Source organism: Zootoca vivipara, chromosome 6, assembly GCF_965207765.1.
Source record: "Zootoca vivipara chromosome 6, rZooViv2.hap1.1, whole genome shotgun sequence".
Lineage (NCBI taxonomy): Eukaryota > Metazoa > Chordata > Lepidosauria > Squamata > Lacertidae > Zootoca > Zootoca vivipara.
Window position 1 is genome coordinate 52,730,477 of NC_142589.1, and position 17,884 is coordinate 52,748,360.

The following is a 17,884-nucleotide window of genomic DNA, read 5'->3' on the forward strand; positions in this document are numbered from 1 at the left end:
GGATAGAGATCAGGAGTGTGCACAAAGCTGGCTTGAAGCTAAATCTATGGCCACTCAAAAGCCACATTGCCTTCATGTTTAGTTCATGCCACTTGCTGGGAGCCTGGTTCACTCTTTTGACTGGTGGGAGTCTGTTGTTTCTATGGGGATGGAGACCCAGGACTGTGATCACACTTTGTGTTCTTACGAGGTATACCTCCATCACAGCCAGGATTTGCTGCCCTGACTAGAAACGTTTGATGCTGTAACTGCAGGGGAAGTTCTCACTTCCTCCTTTTCAGTCCTGTCTTCCTCCTATTAGTGGGCTTACCCACTGGCCCTCCTAGCCTAGAAACAGTTTCCTGTGCCCCTCTAACAACCACAGTGGAGGGTTCATAGAACACACAGCCCTTCATAAATTGAAAGGAAGTGTGTGGTGTGTGTACAAGCCCCGTAAGAAGTGAGAGAAACATTTCTCTCCATTTTCTACACACTAAGCTATTGTGTCCCTTTCATTACCTCGTTCTTAAGTCTTCAATTGTTGCAAGCCAACTGCTTAATTATTTTGGCCGTATGTTTCTGCCCTGCTCCCCTGGTGTGGTGATGGGGCACCTGCTAAGTTCTTTCAAGTAAAGAGCAGCCTTGATTAACTGGGTTATCACCTACACTGAGATTGGAGTGACAGGGAGTAGAGTAGGCAGGCAGGAGACCCCCCCCTTATGCCCACTTGGGGCCCCTCCAGGCAACCTGCTAATTAACGAGCCTTTTAATTAGCAAGCTTCTAAATTACTGAGCCTTATCCCTGACTTCAATTGTACTTGCTCATCCTGGGATGCTTATATAAACTGCTTTGACATTACAGTATTGTTTTCAAATGAAGTAAATGTAAAGGGACCCCTGACAATTAGGTTCAGTTGTGACAGACTCTGGGGTTGCAGCGGTCATCTTGTGTTATTGGCCGAGGGTGCCGGCGTACAGCTTCTGGGTCATGTGGCCAGCATGACTAAGCCGCTTCTGGCAAACCAGAGCAGCACATGGAAACGCCTGTAGCGGTACCTATTTATCTACTTGCACTTTGACATGCTTTCAAACTGCTAGGTTGGCAGGAGCTGGGACCGAGCAACGGGAGCTCACCGCCGACCTTCTGATCAACAAGCCCTAGGCTCTGCGGTTTAACTCACAGCACCACCCGCGTCCCTCAAATGAAATAGAGGTCTATAAAATAGATATGCCAAGGAGCAATTCGTCCTGCGTTCTTCATGTTTTTAAAACACCTCTAAACCATTCATCCACGCCACTCTTTTCCAGTGCATTTCCTCGCCAATTTCCAAGCCGCCCGAGCCTTTTTTGGGTGGGCAAAAAAACCGTTTCAACTCCAGCTGCGCACTGCGTCCTGCCTCCAGCCCCGGCATCTTCCCGTCCACTTTCCGCAAAACAGATGCAGCCAGGATTCGGTGCCAAAAGAGGCTTTTCGCTCTCCTTGAGGGGAGGGAGGCTGCTAGGTCGGCCTTGCCAGGCTCTCGGATGATTCACAACAGCCCTGCAATTAAGACCCGCCTCGCCGACACTCCGACTCCTTGTGGGTTTGAAGGCATCCGTCCCTTCCGATGAGGCACCGCTCTAGCCTTTCTCCATCTGTGGTAGGAGGGGGCGTGGCCGGAAGAGGTGCTTTCCCGGCCTGCCACACGCTGCTCGGAAGCGGAAGCGCGAATGTCTGAGGAAACCTCGGACGGACGGGCCGAGCGAGCCGAGCGGACTGACGGGTGGGCAAGCAAGCGAGCGAGCGAGTGCTGGCGCTCGGGCTGCGCGTGGCAGCCGGGCAGGCGCCATGGCACTGACACGGGCCGGCCTGGAGCTGGAGCTGGAGCTGGACGCGGCCGGTGAGATGCGCGCGGGGCGGACAGGCGGCCCTGGAGCGAAGCGAGCCTGGTGCTCGGGCTGCCCCGAGGCTGGCCCTGTCGTCCTCCTCCCTGTCAGAGAGCCGCCCTCTCGCGGCGACTCGCGGGTCACTGTCGGGGGTGGAGGTGAAGCGGGGCCGCGATCTCCTCCCCCCCCCCCCGGGTGCGGCGGCGGCGGCAGCTCCTTGGGATTGTCGAAGGCGAAGCGGAGCTTGTTGGGGCGACAGAGCCCTCCTTCGGCTGAGGCTCTCTTCAGCCTCCTCCTCCTGCGACTCTTTCAGTATTAAGCGGGGACTATTTTACAAGCAGTCGATGTATATACACGTATATCCTTGGCTTGTCTCCTTAAAAAGCCAGAAGGATCCGTGCAAAACCCAGCAAGTCTCCAATGCTGGGGGGGGGGGGGAGAGGGAGAAGTAAGACTTAAAAGATGCATGTTTTTTGTGACATTAGCACGACACATTTTCACTCAAGTGAGTCTTCTGCAGGGAGTTATCTGTAGAAAATAGAAGGGTGCTTGCTTCACCGCACTTTAAATACCTTGTAAAGCATGAAGAACTGAAGCATCTATGCAATAAAGAAATCCTAAGACAGTGAATTGGGTGTCACATGGAAAAGAGTACTACTTACTGAATGTTCCTGAGTTTTGACTGCCCTGTTCTACTTGATCTTTTTACAGGTGAGCTGTCTTATGTTCATTCTGTGACCCTTCTGGAATGCCACTAAACCATGGGGGAAAACAGTCCTGAGAATGTCATCTATTACAAAGTGGAGGAAGATGACTTGGCCCAGGATGATAAACTGTTGTGGTTTGTGGACAAGAATGGCCTTGTCCCATCCTCATCCAGGACAGTGTATGACAGAACAACAGTCCTCATTGAACAAGACCGAGGGCCATTGGAGGACGAGGAGGATGAAGGGCAGTGTGGGGATCACTTGCCTTTTCTACCTGATGGTCACGAGGACAGGTTTCCTTTGATAGCTGACCATGAAGGAATGTCCCAGGGTTATGTTCAGCACATTATTTCTCCAGATCAGATCCATCTGACGATCAATCCTGGCTCAACTCCTATGCCACGAAACATTGAAGGAGCCACCCTTACTTTGCAGTCAGAGTGCCCTGAGACGAAACTGAAAGAAGTAAGTAGCAGACTCTAATTTAATCCTGCTCCTCTATTGGGAGGCCTGTCATGTGGCTGTATGGAAGCCTGCACAGTGGTAACTTGGGTTAAGAACTTAATTCATTCTGGAGGTCCGTTCTTAACCTGAAACTGTTCTTAACCTAAGGTACCACTTTACCTAATGGGGCACAATTTCTGTTCTCATCCTGAAGCAAAGTTCTTAACCCATGGTACTATTTCTGGGTTAGCGGAGTTTGTAACTGAAGCGTCTGTAATCCGAGGTACCACTGTGTTGCTTTTTGTGTCGCATTCAAAACTCACGGGGTTACTTTTGGAAACATCATAATCAGAAAACGCCCAAGAAAACAAATTTCCTGATTCTGTAGTGTTTGGCCTTTTCCCACACATGTGTCAGAGAGGCTGTGCCTAAGCTGATCCTGGATGTTTTCACATGTTGCTCTTCAAGGCAGGTTTTTATAATACAAAAATGCACTGTTAACACTTCCAAGAATCTTTAGGAAAAGGGTGAGCAGAGCTTCTCAGGTTTTGGGAGTGAGAGAGATCAGTAGTTTCCCTTATATAGCTGGCATATAGACTTGCCTACTTTCCGTACTAAGCAATGCATGGTTGAAGGGAAGCTTTTGCTACTTTTTCATGCTATGCGCCCTGTCTCGGGAGTTTTCACAATAGTAAAACATTATCGCTAGGGCTGTGTGTGTCATGTGTGATTTTTAATTAAAAGGTTCTGCACTAGGATAGAAAAAACAAAAATCTATGACCAATATACATTATTCAGGTTTGCGCTGAGTGCCACATCCTGTAATAATGTATAGTCAACCCTGTGCATAGGTGAGACAAACAATAACAGAAAGAAGCTCTGAACTATCTCAGTTTGGATTTCTGGATTAGCAGGAGGGTGTATGCTTTTGAGAGGCAGCTAAGAGATACTTCTTGACTTAAATCTTGGAATGACTCACAAAATAATGGAGAGGGCCTTTAGTTGCTGATAATGAAGAAAATTCCTCAAGCTTTATTTTTTATGAATTAATCTATCTTGAATTTAAGGGTGTTTTATTTTTTTTTGTTCAATTTATAAACAAGCAAGCACATACATTGAAACTGGCATAAGATTTAAAAAACAGAAAGTTCTATTTTTAAAAGGCAGGATTTAAACATTACAGCCACTCAAGGCTACAGATAATTAAGAGCCAAAGTCCTAGTGAAAAAGAATCATTTTTGCCTGGCATTTAAATCAGTTCTCATACATCCAGTCAAGGGAACCACCCACTAATGGTGCGTCTTATCTGGATTGCGCTTCGGTTTATTGGTTCTCATCTAGACCGTTACCAAGCACATCCACTGCTGTACCCACAAATGTAAAGGAGAAGTAGAACTTCTCTTATAAGGAAGTAGATTGAAACTTTGCACAAACAGAATCCTGAGAAAGTGGTTTCAGCAGATTGTTTCTGGCCCTTTGAAATCGTAGGTTGCAGTTTTAAGTCCGCAGATCTTAAAGCTGCTCTTTTGGTTTCAATATGACTGCCACAGTGTGGTTTGATGACTTCAGCCGTATGTAAGCACAGTACTTCTGCAGATTTAGAGAAGGGCTGAAAGTTCCTTTGATATACCTTTTCCCTTCTCAATTTTTTTAAGGAATATTGAGACTGACTTAACTTCAGGTATAATAGAATAACTATCTCTTTCTGCTGCTCTTACGGAGGACAAAATCTGTCAGGAGCTTCTTATGTTCTTATGTTATGATTGAAAGCAGCTGCTTGGGAAATGATGGAGGAAGAATACATATTTGTGTATGTCTGAGAATTACAGAAGGGGGCAGCATTTAATAACTTATCCTGAAGGAAAACTACTGTTCACATTTGATTATGACAGGGCCCTCTCCATGCTGGTGGACTCCCAACTCCCATGTCACCCCTGGCCATTGAGCAGGCTGGCTGCTGGAAATTAGAGTCCACCACACAGGTGTTTCCCACCCACCCCGGTGTGAATAATACTTTGTTTAGTTGTAAATTAACATAACTTAGAAGCCACTGTTTGGGAAATATATGAATTAGTATCAATGGGAAACTTGATTTGATGCGTATGCCCCTTTGTCAGAGTCCCATGTGTTCCCGTGTGCCACAGAAGAGTCATGTGCACAATTAATTGCACATTCTGTTGTCAACCAGCTCAGACCTGCACATGGAGAACAAGTTCACCCTGTGCCAAAGGGAGCTTCCTTTGCAAGTTGTGCTGCTGACTGCTTTGGGAACCTGGCCAGAACCACAAAGTCTGGTCATCAACCCCACAGCTGGCAATGGGAGTACAGGAGCAGCACACGGCAACCTTGACAAAAAACCAAGTTAAGTCACTGAAATTAGTCATGTTGCATTAGTTGCCAAAAATGGTGTCTGACCCTTCAGGTATCCAGAAAGGTTACATTCTGCGGTTGTCCCTGTTTGTAAGTGGCACCAAACTGGGCAAAGTCTGAAGAGCTGGATGAAATACCCGAGCCTCAAGCACGGACGACAATCCAGGGTCCTCTGAGAAAGGGACAACAGTGGCAGCAGCATAGCAGGGGCTTCTCTCCTTGGGAACAGCACAGTCCACAAGGGAATGATAGCAGCTCAACCAGAAGGAGTAGCGGCAACATCTGTGAAGAGGGAGTTGGGGAGGGCTTTGCAGGGAATTGGGGGGGTGCACTTCTCTGCCTTGGGCCTCTCAAAGCTAGGAAGGAACCTCTAGTCCAGGCATGTCAAACATGCGGCCCTCCAGATGTTTTGGCCTACAACTCCCATGATCCCTAGCTAGCAGGACCAGTGGTTGGGGAAGATGGGAATTGTAGTCCAAAACATCTGGAGGGCCGCATGTTTGACATGCCTGCTCTAGTCTCTTTTCTAATAATTTTAACCATCTGCAACCATTTCAGGAGTCTCTTTAGGTTCTAAAATTTTGCATGCGCAAACACACAGACTACATAATCCCTAGTGCTCATTTGTTTTCTTCTTATAACTAGCTTTCCTTCTCTTTCTCACTTTTGATACATTTTGCATGCTTTCTTCTTTTACCTATAGAGGGAACATCTTTAAAACCTTCCCCTACAGGGTCTTTTTTTTTGCAGTCAGTATTCATGATGGGCCTTTAGCTTGATCTAGCAGAGCTGTTGTTATGAGAAGCTCTTGAAGTTAAGGTGGAACCCTTTACGATTCTTTGATCAAGTATGGAGACTTAAAGTACATCATGTTTCTGGCAGGTGAAGCGTTACCAGTGCACGTTTGAGGGCTGCCCTCGTACCTACAGCACCGCAGGTAACCTGCGCACCCACCAGAAGACACACCGCGGGGAGTACACCTTTGTGTGCAACCAAGAGGGGTGTGGAAAGGCCTTCCTAACATCCTATAGTCTCAAAATCCATGTTCGAGTCCACACCAAGGAGAAACCTTTTGAGTGTGATGTCCAGGGTTGTGAAAAAGCCTTCAATACACTGTACAGGTAAGAGCAGGAGCGTTTCTTCCTCCCTATCTCAAGACAGTGCCTTATTATACACACATACATGAAATGTCAAAGATGTAACCACAATGTTAAGCCAAGGGCAACTAAGTTGTGGCTCTCTGAATGTTGTTGGACCTCCAACTCCAAGTAAGCCCCAGCATGGCCAAAGTTCAGGGGTGATGAGAGTTGTAGCCCAGCAACATCCAGAGAGGGACCTACAAGTTAGCCACCCATGCATTAAGTGAAACATGTTTGCTGGGGGAAATACTATTTTCCTTGCAGAAATCTCTCTCACACACACTCACCAGTTCTTGTTAGCACCTCTGAAGTTTATTTCTCAAAGTCTAGTTTCCAATTGAGTGGCTGCTGTTCTAAGCTGCCTGCAAGGGTTTTGGAGAGGAGCCTACTTGACTTCCAGGAAGGTGGGCCGATTTTGCTTCTCAGATAGAAGCTGCTGTTTCCCTGTGCCTCCCTTGTTGGTGAGGCTCAGAAGAAAGAGGTCTGTGTTAACGGAGCCCACTTCTTTCCTTCTTGTAGGTTAAAAGCCCATCAGAGGCTTCACACGGGAAAAACATTTAACTGTGAATCAGAGGGTTGCAGTAAGTACTTCACCACACTCAGTGACCTGCGGAAACACATTCGGACCCACACTGGAGAGAAGCCATTCAGGTGAGCCACCTGGCTGCAGGCCCTGGTGAATCCTGGGTCCTTTGTCAAGCCCTCTGCTATAGAACAGTCCTGGTTTCTCCTAGCTTCCTCTCTGCCCCTACATGGGGGGTTTGGACTCTTACTCTTGACCCACATGGGCCTACAAAGTGTTGGTCTTGAGGCTTTCTCGCCCTGGGTCCACCTCTAGTGAATGTCCTGTGTGTCTGGCAGGACCCATAAAGGTAAAGGGACCCCTGACCATTAGGTCTAGTTGTGACCGACCCTGGGGGTTGCGGCACTCATCTCGCGATATTGGCCGAGGGAGCCAGCGTACAGCTTCCAGGTCATGTAGCCAGCATGACAAAGCCACTTCTGGCGAACCAGAGCAGCACACGGAAACGCCGTTTACCTTCCCGCTGTAGCGGTACCTATTTATCAACTTGCACTTTGGCGTGTTTTTGAACTGCTAGGTTGGCAGGAGCTGGGACCAAGCAATGGAAGCTCACCCCGTCGTGAGGATTCAAACTGCCGACCTTCTGATCGGCAAGCCCTAGGCTCAGTAGTTTAACCCACAGCGCCACCCGCGTCCTGGCAGGACCCATATAGCCTTTCAAATACATCATCGTCCACCCAGTATTTTTGTTGTCCTGTGTGTAGTCCACGTGGGGAACTGGTGGCCCTCTAGATGTTGTTGGACTCCACTTCCACCAGCCCCAGCTTGTGTGGCCAAGGGTCAAGTGAGGAGAGTTGTCATGTAGCAACACCTGGGGGTCCCCACCCCACCACTTTGCTGCTTTGGAGGGAGAATTTCAGCAGCAGTCCCAGCACTGCAGTGGTGGGAGAAGTTACTGGTGCAGGGTTTTCTCTAATTGCAGGTCCTCAAAGGTCCAGGAGCTCCGTCCCAGGCTGATGGTGCCCTGGTCAACCACTGAGCTCCGTCTCAGTGGGATTGTGAGACTGCATTTGTGGATGTTCTGCTTGCTCTCTTTAAGTCTTCCCTAAGTTATAATACCATGTTCAAGAGCAGGGCTTCCATTCTGCAGAACTTTCCACTACCCTGTGTGCAGATTAATGCATGGCCTGAGGCTGCTGGGAAGCAAGAGGTATGATTGGAACTGGTTTCTGCATGAAGCTCCTTACTGTTTTCTCCATCCCTCTCCTGTAGGTGTGATCATGATGGCTGTGGAAAAGCCTTTGCTGCAAGCCACCACCTAAAGACGCATGTCAGGACCCACACCGGTAAGGCTGGGTCTATTGAATCTCTTTCCTGCTTCCTTAATGCTAAGCAGCTGCAGCCTAGATGCTGCCTCATGGAGGAGATGTTTGGCCCAGCTTGCCTGATAGGTCTGAGTCGTTAGACGATGCTGACTCAAAATAAAAGACTAGTTAAAAGTTTAATAAACTCAACCTTGCTGAAAGCAGTCCAGGACTTATTGGGAAGGAGAAGGGAGCACTTTATGAGGTGACAGTCAGGCCACATTATTTTGTGTTGAAGCCTGCTACACCAGGATCTCGTACAGTGGGTTCCTGGACACCCCCCACCCCTTACACACACTGAGCATGGGAGTGTGATTTAGTCTCTGGCTCAGTTTTAGAGATCCTGGAGCTGCTGAGCAACAAGGAACCCAGAGGGTGTTGGATGTGTACAAATACATATTTTTTTGCCGTTCTAGGTGAAAGACCTTTCTTCTGTCCCAGTAATGGCTGTGAGAAGACTTTCAGCACACAATACAGCCTCAAGAGTCACATGAAGGGACACGAGAAGGGGCCCTCCTATGCTATGCTGTCCAACAACAGCATCAATGAGGTGGGTGCCTTTTTCTCAGAGAAAATGTCGTTATTGGTGTACTAGATAGCATGGTGTGCCTTGGTGAGTGCCTGTCAGTATCCAGGACTCTTGTGGACTCTCCTTTGGTACCTTTGCAGGTGAAATTACAGATTGTGGCATGCAGAAAGGTAATCTGCTTTTTCACACAGTGCATTGTGCTGTGGAACTCTCTGCCACTGAAAGAGATTGATGGCTTGATATGAGCAACACTGTCCATATTGGTAAAATATGTTTTTATGCTAATGCTATAATCGTAATGCTGGAGTTCTTGTTCTTATGGAAGGTTAAAGATGAGCTTAGTTAGATGTGTAACAGATTTCAGGAATGCTGATTTATTAGGTTCAGGGAAATGCTAGATAGGGAAACTGAATATAAATGCAGACTAGAGAAACTGATGGGGGAAAGTAGCCCAAGAAGGGTTAGATAGAATTCCCGAAAAAGGAGTGGAATCACAAAAAATCCCAGTGAGACAGAGAAATGGGAAACCTCTAAGAAAATGAATGCAGCTGCACAACAATCTTTGTAAGGAGTTCAAAAAATGAAAAAGCATGTCTAAGAAATATGAGGGGCAGGTCATCAAAGATGGGCACAGATACGTAGCTCAGACTTGTAGACACAGTGTCAGAAAAGCCCCTGTCTGTAATCCCAGAGAATCACTGTTAACCACATAGACAGTGCTGAACTATTGATCAAGGGCATGGCTCAGTACAAGGCAGTTTCCTCTTTTCCTGTGTCATCCCAACAGCCATAGTGAGGGCCTTTGTGAATCCTTGGAGATAAATGGCCTTTGTTGTAGTTTCCTTCTGCTACCAGCTGCCTTTTTCAGTGAGTGATCTGTGACGTTTCACATAAAAAATTTAAAGAAAGAGATAGAAAATGTATTTGGGCCAAAGTCTCTGATCACCCTCACTGTTCTTAAGTCAAGGACTGGTGCTCTCGAAAAGACTGGCATTGTGGGGCTAACCAAGCTCATAGTTGCAACTGCTGCATTGCTTAATGTAGGCTTCCTCTCCACCTCTGCAGGATACAAACCACTCACTCTGTCTCAGTGACTTGAGCCTCATGTCCACAGATTCAGAACTGCGGGATAATTCAAATCCAGTAAGTATCTCTTCTGACAGCACAGTGTGGGCCATAGAAGCAGCCTTCTGCCATTTTTTAAAGAGCTCACCTTCCCCCATTCCCGTGGTGGACTTCTGTGGTGTGGCTGAAAGCAAGCAGGCTCCTTGTATCTCCCTGAGCCAGGTGCTTCAGGGATGTCTGTTCTGAGCAATGCAGCCTGAGTGTATTGGTGGCATCGCCACCAGGCTCAACCACAGACCAGTTGACTTTGCATGCCTCACTGCTTCCTCCTTTTCCCAGATGCATGGACAAGACCTGAGTACAATCTCACCAGCAAGCATTTTTGAGTCCATGTTCCAGAGTCCGGAGCCTCCTGTAAATCAGGAAGACTCTCAGCACACAGGTACAAGTCTGCATCTTCTCTTTCATTTGCTCCATAGATCATTAGATCTTGATATAAAAGCTGGTGCTGTTTCTGCCTGGGCTATCATCCAGACGTGTCCTGGCCACAGCTGGGATCCTGCACAAAGTGCTTTTCAGGATCCTACTAGAGCTTTCTCACCATATGCTTCTCTTTTTGCAGACGCCTTGGTTAAAGATCTTGGTGGTGGTGCAGACCCAGCCCCTGCCACCCAGCCACCCCTCGGAGAAGCTGCTCCTTTGTCTCTGCCACTTGTTCTTCAGCTTGGCATCTCTGAGCCTTCCCCACCAGCACTGCTTCCTGCCTCCACTGGCACTCAGCAAGCTGCCTACGGAACCCCTGCCGCTGTCCTCCAGTCTCCAGAAGTGCCTGCTCCTAATAGCACACTCCTTGCACCCAACCCCCAGGACTTCCTACAGCACATTCAGGCATCTCCGCAGCCTGTTGGGAATCCCCCTGTCCCAGCAGCAGCACCGAGTGTTGCTGAGGTCCTCCCCAGTGGGGTTCAGACTGTGCCTGTTGGAGGGAACTCTGTGCTGGCTGGCAGCCCAACCATCACCATCACCCCATCACAAAGTGCAGCCATTCTGCAGTCCAGCATTGTCATGGGAGAGCAAAACCTCCAGTGGATTTTGAATGGTGCCAGCAGGACCTCCCAGAACCAAGAACAAATGGTGAGTGACCTGAATCCCATGCTCCAGCCCAGGATGTGCTATGAAGAGGGATTGAGGGCTCCAGCAGGTGGGGCAGAGCTGGTACTGCCCTGTTTCCAGAGTGGGCTGGGGTACTAATATACTGTTTGTTGATTTCTGGACTTGGCCCTTGCTTTCAAAAGTCTCTTTTCTTTCCTTATGCCAAAGCCACAGGCTCCAGTGCTGGAAAAGGTCTTCTTTACCACTGCCCTTCCTGTTGCTGGTAATGCAGGTAAGTGACACATCCAGGGATCACAGTCTTCCCTTTTATCACTGACACTCACAAGGGCAGGTGCTGAATGGGCTGGAGCTTGTTGAAGTCCAGAAATAAACAGTAAATTGCAAGAACTCGGGCCAGGTGGAAGATGAATTTCAAGTAAGTCTTCAAAAGGTTTTATTTATGTAATGATAGGATAAATTCAAATAGGAATCAATTCCAGTATGATAGTGAGGCAAATAAAAAATTGATTCCAGTGAAAAAATCCCAGGACAAGGCCCTGTTTCGCCAATTATTCATCAGCAATGTTTTAATGGTCAGAGTGTACCAAGTATGTTTGCCTTGCTAGGTCAGACTGTTTGCAGCAAACACTCTGACCATTAAAACATTGCTGGAATTGATTCCTATTTGAACTCATCCTATCATTACATAAATAAAACCTTTTGAAAACTTGCTTGAAATTCATCTTCCTCCTGGCCTGAGTTCTTGCAATTTACTGTTTATTTCTGGGCTGGAGCTTGTGTCATGTCACGCAGGCAAGGAGGACCCACCAGGGAGGGGGCCGTTGAGGAACTTGCCATTAGCTTTCTTCTTTGGGGTGTATTAGCACTCAGTGAGGGATAAATCCTCACCCCAGGGCATCTGCTTCCCTCTGCTTCTCTCAGTGAGTGAAATCAAGGGAAATCACCACCTTCCCATGTACTTGACCTGTGTGCATCCCTGTCATATTATTTCAAATTTATTTATTCTTCGTGAATAAATCATATAAATTCCAAAGGGAGCCCAGCCCAGCTCACAATAATAAAATGACATAAAATCATTGTTAGCATTGTTAGAATATTACAGAAAGCAAATAAAACCAGCCATGTACAAGTTTCATAAAACTATTGGCCAAATGCCTGGATAAATAAAATAATTATATGTTTCCTGAATGCAAGTAAAGAGGGGGGGGTTCTGATTTCTCTTGGGAGGGAGTTCCATAGCTGTGGAGGTGCCACCAAAAATTCCCTGTGTCTCAGGTGCCTGTCGTTTGCACTGCTACTCCTAATGAGGGGCCTCTTTCCCCAGATCACTGGATGGCACTCTTTCAGTTAATTGGTTCTATACATTCATATTAACCCCTTAAATTGGGCTTAGTGGCTCATGCAATGGCCTGAGGAGTGAAATGATACAATCTGTTGCCATACTGTACAATAGCTAGGTGGCACAGCAGTCAGTTAGTCAACCTGGAAGACGAATTGTGAGAGCACCTTTTAGCTATGAGTGACTGGGCCATGTGAACTTTAACCCCAGGTTATGGACTAACAGTTGAGCCGGAGAGAATGATTCATCCCTCTCTGAGCAGAAAATGGTTACTGGGTGACAAAACCCTGAAGCCAGGTCGGCTGTTAGAGAGTCTGTGTCACCCTGTTTGGTTTCTGATTCATCCAGGTTTGTTCCATCACCTGAGCTACTTCCTGTTGCCTCAGCCTCGGGCCAGGAATGGGCATACTTGACCCCAGCAGCACCCAAGCTTTGCACCTGGTGTCAGGCATGCAGAGGGAGAGAGGGAATGTGGGGGAATCATGTCATGTGAGAACAGGCTGGCAGCAGTGGTGGGTGGCAAAAGGTGCATTTCTTCCCATTTGCATTTCTGTTGGGAAGCCCTGAGACGGACAGGCACAGGGGAGTGCTGGTGCCTCTGAACTGACTGTTGTTTGTCTCCAGGGAGCTCTGTGCAGCAGATTGGCCTGAGTGTGCCCGTGATCATCATCAAGCAGGAGGAAGCCTGTCAGTGCCAGTGTGCCTGCCGGGACTCAGCCAAGGACAAAGCCAGCAGCAAGAAGCAGAACTGCTCCTCACAGGGCTCCAAGGCATCAGGGGAGCCTCCTGTGTCAGCACCAGGGCCTCTGCCTCAACCCTTTCCCATCAACTTGGCTGCCAGCACCTCCTCTGCTCCTACTGTTGCCGCCACCACCCTCTCTTCCACGTTGCCTCCTTGCGAGCAAAGCACTCTGGCAGGGAACCCCTCAGACTCACAGAACCACTCCCTAAGTGCCATGGATGTCTCGGACTTCCTCTCTCTCCAGAGCCCCGAGGCCTCCGCCTCCTCCCCACTGATTCCAATTGAAGCCCTGCTACAAGGGGAGGAGGAGCTTGCCCTGGGCGGAGGCCGTGGTGGTAGCTTCCTCAAGTGAAAAGGCGAAGGCAGTCCTGTCTCTTTATTACGTTGGCTCGTTGTGACATGAACCCAAGCATCAGAGTCACTCTGAGCGAGTTTTGAGGGCTGGCTGCTCTCTGGTTGCACCTTGCCAGGGGCACGGGAGGTTCTTGTTACAGCTCCTTGGGGGTGCCTTTACTACTAAGTGTGCACTATTATGGGGGGAGGGGGAGAGAGAAGAAATGTTTGTGAGGGAGGAGCAAGACTGCGAGGCGATCTCTTGCTGTAGAGGCAGCTGCACTTTGGCAAAGTAGTGGGCGTGGAGACTCAAGTGCTGAAATGCAGGCCAGGCACATCATCATCATCATCTTCATCATCTCTCCAGAATTTGCACATTTAACTCAGTCAGCTTGCTCCAGAGTAGGGGCCCTGTGGTTCCCACATCTTTTGACAGATTACCTGCTTGGAAGGGCAAGTGCTGCTGCCTCTCTCCGGGTGGGCTGCTTGGGGGTTTGCACAAGTTCAGGGGCTGAGAGGATTTGCACTGTTGGCAGCTTGATCAGAAACAGTCACCCAGCACAGCAGCTTCTGGGGCTGAAAAGGCCCCTGTGGAAGCTTGTCAGGCCTTTGCAAAGGTGGATTGGCAGAGGTGCCTGTAGAAGACTCGGCTAGCCGGGGAGGGGGCTGCTTCTGCCACTTAGGACCCACCCAGCTAGTTCTGGCAAAGCCCATGCCCTGAATGTCTCATGGCTACGTCATGTCATGAAAGTGCTGGTGCTAAGCTGGCCAGTCCTCCCAACCCTCCGGTCCCGCCCCCCAAGGTTTCCTCTTCGCTGTTCAGCCTTCCCAGTCCTGCCCACAACCTGTGCATTGGAAGGGGCATCCTTTCTTCTAACTAACTCAGGGTAAAATCCTAACACGGACTGCCCCTCCCTCTCCAAAAGCTTCTAAGGTTTCATTAAGTCGCCTCGGAAATGTTTTATTTATATGCCATTGTTACTTTTTAAAAATAGGTGCCATTCATAGTGTTCTTCAGTTTGGTAGCCAGCCTCCTTGGGTTCTAAGCGAGACTTCATTCATCATGTAGGCGGAATATTTGCCTGGTAGACAATGGCTGCGGGGTGATGGCAGGCTGGACAGGAACACCAACAGGAGTTGCAGAGAAGAAGGGACTTGAGTGTGTGTTTGTCTAGCTTCAGTGACAAGCTACCTCTGCTGAAATCCCCTCTTCTCCACAACTGTTGAAGGTGTGTGAGCAGCCCACCTGGCCACCCAGTCTCAAGGGTAGGCTTAGGTGTGTTGATGGGTAACAGAAGGATCATCTGCTCTCAAGCATCCCCTAGGCAGTAGCAGGGCAGAGACTGTCCTTGGGCTGGAGATCTTTTGGCTGCAACAGTTGGTTGGCCTGCTGCCTCTTGGCCATAGGGCGTAGGAGACTGCTTGTCCTAGAGCTCCAGGTGTGGCGGGACTTGGTACTCTTTGCAGGGCTTCTCACTTTAGCAAACAGCTGGGGACTTGGGTGAGCAGAGCCTGGAGAGCTGCCTGTGACAGCAGCCTGTCCTGTCTTGCAGGCCGCTTTAGGCAGACTTGGTCTGGCACTGCTGCCCTGCTTGGGTGTCTCTGGGAGGGCTGCACACGGTGGTGGAGAACAGGACAGCCCTTGGGGTTCTGTTCCTTTATTTATTTATTGTGTTGTTGTTGTTGTTGTTGTTCTTAAATTGACCATACAGACCGGAGACTTTTGAATCCCTCCCCTCCTCTTCCTGTGCTGATGAGGGTTGCAGAGCCCGAGGTACCCCATTTTCAGGCGTGGGGAGGGTGCCAGGCTGGGCAGTCAAGAACTGGGCTTTGCACAGCTCAACCCCTGGGCTGTTGACCCTCTGTGGCTTCCAGGCCTACAGGGAGGCTCAGGGTTGGGTGGCTTGGTCAGGCGAAGGAACCAGGGAGCAACTGAGGACTTATTTCTGACCCCTATAGAGACCCTACTGGGGGTGGAGTCTGCTGCATTTGCTGGAAGCTGCTGCTACGGTACTGCTGGAGTCTAGAGAAGGAAACATTTTGCTGGGGCTCCTCCAATGACACTAACATGCTGGGCTCTAAAATGCACTTTAGTTCTCTTTAAACCGACTGCTGCAATTTTCTTTTGTAAATAACTTTTCACAAAGTTATTACAGTTCTTCCCCCCTTTACCCCCTCTGAGTAAAAGTTAAATGTGGTTACGCAAAAAGAGCACTTAACCTCCGTGCAATATGTGTAGCTAGGCGTGGCGTCCTCGTACGCTCGTTATGTGTGCGTCCAATGCGTGTCCATGTGCGTGCGTGTGAGATTAACAGAATTGATGTGGGAACTGGCTAAGCTGTGTGCTCTGCCCCCTTCAGACTTATGCATGTTTTAAGCAAATGTCCAGTCTATGCAAAACTTCCACTAGGAGCCTGAACTGAATGGAATCAGGTTGGGTCACTCACTCATTCCGAGGTGACTTTAGTTATAGTTGGATACATTCATTGGGTCGCAGCTGCCATCCTCGTCTTCTGAATGCCCCAGAGAGGGAAGTGGAGGGCAGGGAGGCAGATGCAAGCCGTCCTTACATTGGCATGTAGCACCTTCTAGGGTGGATGTCACATTCCTGCCTTACTGCACTGCAAGGGTCTCTACTGCAGAACTGGAAAAACCCTTCATTTCCCAAAAAGGATTGGTATTTTCCTCTGGCACCTTCTCCAAGCACATTGCTAGTGATTGATCTGCAGAAGTGAGCTATTCAAAATGCTAAAGGTGCCAACGAGAAAACCTACTATTGAGAAATAAGACACAGAAGGAGGCAGCTGCATTGCCTGCTAGCTACCCTCTGCAAAACCACAAAAGGAAAAGCTTGTTCTCTTTAACCTTACACACTCTGGATTTTTCTTTCTTTTTTATCAGAGTATTATTTCTCCTTTATGTCTTTTAGAAATTGTGTCTCCGGTTTTGGGTTTTTGTTGTTTAAATAAGCATCCAGTGCAGCTGGGTTGAGGGCTGACCTTTCAACTTTTTGCATCTTACATTGTTTCATTTGGAGGTTTGGACTCTGGTTCTGCACTGAGATATGCCAAGGAAACTGGATATTTATGTAGGGTGTGTGTGTGTGTGTGTGTGTGTGTGTGTGTGTGTGTTTGTCTGTCTATGGAAACAGTGTGTAGCCCACACTGTCTTCTTCGTCGTATGCATGCTGGCCAAAAATGGTTTCTATGCAGTGGACACTTTCAAGGAAATGCAGTTTCTACTTTCCTTAACAAATGGGTGTTTTGGCTTTTTGTTCCCCTCATATGAACTTCACTGGTAAAGCCCAGGGAGATATTTTAATTTTTCTTCTTCTGCAATCTGTTAATAGAAATGGCTCATTCCTTTGCTCTGCAGTGTTGCGTCTTTCCAAATGCTCTTTTTTTGTGGGGAAATGGGAAGGAGCTGCTATTCATTCTGGCGGAGACAGAAGTTAAGGTTCCTGGGGTACCTGAGAGAGGGTTTAGGCTGCCTCTTTCCCAGTCATTGCGGGTAGGGGGAGACGTCACCATCTGTAACACTGCATGTGTGAGATAGAGGTGTGTGGGCGGGGGGGGGGGGGAACCTTGCACAAGGGGGAATTTCAAGCCCCTTTCCCATAACTGCCACCTTCCCACATGTGGTGTGGGCTTGTGCCCTAGAGCGATGTAATTGGAGGCCCCCAAAGGCTCTCGGGTAACTTTTGCAAAGTGCCTTTCTGGGTCTCCCCTCCTAGCCTGGATTTCCTCCACAACAACACATGGCATTGCTATGGCTCCACTCCAGAGCTATGCAAGGAGTGAAGCGGAGATCATTTGAAGTTGCCAGGTTCTCTCAGGAGTATGTGTTTTGTGTTTAAACAAATTTAACTTAACTGAAACATGGGAACAAATGTCCTTGCATTGAGTGATGTGAAGATGTTACAGGTACAGTACTTCCAAAGGAAGAGCCTCTCCAAAACCCCAGAAGCATAAACATGAATTTGTATTTTTGAAGAATGTAAAATGTGAAATAACCGTGTTTGCTTAACTGCTCCATTTTGTATAAATTAATATTGTACTTTGAAATACCTGCAAGGAAGTGGAAATTAATTTTTTAATTGAAAGCAATATTAATACCACTGGGATCCTAATTAAATGCTTATTTAAATCTGGTGCCTTTGGAGGAATCATTTCTGGAGGTGATGGGAATTATTTTCAATGGGTGTTAGCTTAGTGACACCCATGCAGTGGGTATGCAGAAGGTCCCTGGTGTTCGATTTCTGGTATTTTCAGGTGAAGTTAAGTAAAGGCTTCCCTGAGATTCCGAAGACCCACTTAGACAATATTGAGCTAAATGGACCAAAAGTATGACTTGGAATAATGCAGCTACTTG

General features: G+C 48.1%; 1 protein-coding gene across 1 annotated transcript; it reads left to right on the top strand.

Annotated features, from left to right (window-relative positions):
* The first annotated feature begins 1,679 nt into the window (after positions 1-1,679).
* Positions 1,680-17,269, top strand: MTF1 (metal regulatory transcription factor 1). The gene is made up of 11 exons (XM_035120073.3): positions 1,680-1,859; positions 2,557-3,017; positions 6,249-6,487; positions 7,025-7,156; positions 8,301-8,374; positions 8,809-8,942; positions 9,987-10,064; positions 10,326-10,428; positions 10,609-11,120; positions 11,307-11,370; positions 13,063-17,269. Exons 2-11 carry the CDS (start codon positions 2,607-2,609, stop codon positions 13,530-13,532), a joined length of 2,217 nt encoding a protein of 738 aa, XP_034975964.1. The 5' UTR covers positions 1,680-1,859; positions 2,557-2,606; the 3' UTR covers positions 13,533-17,269.
* The last annotated feature ends 615 nt before the right edge of the window (positions 17,270-17,884 follow it).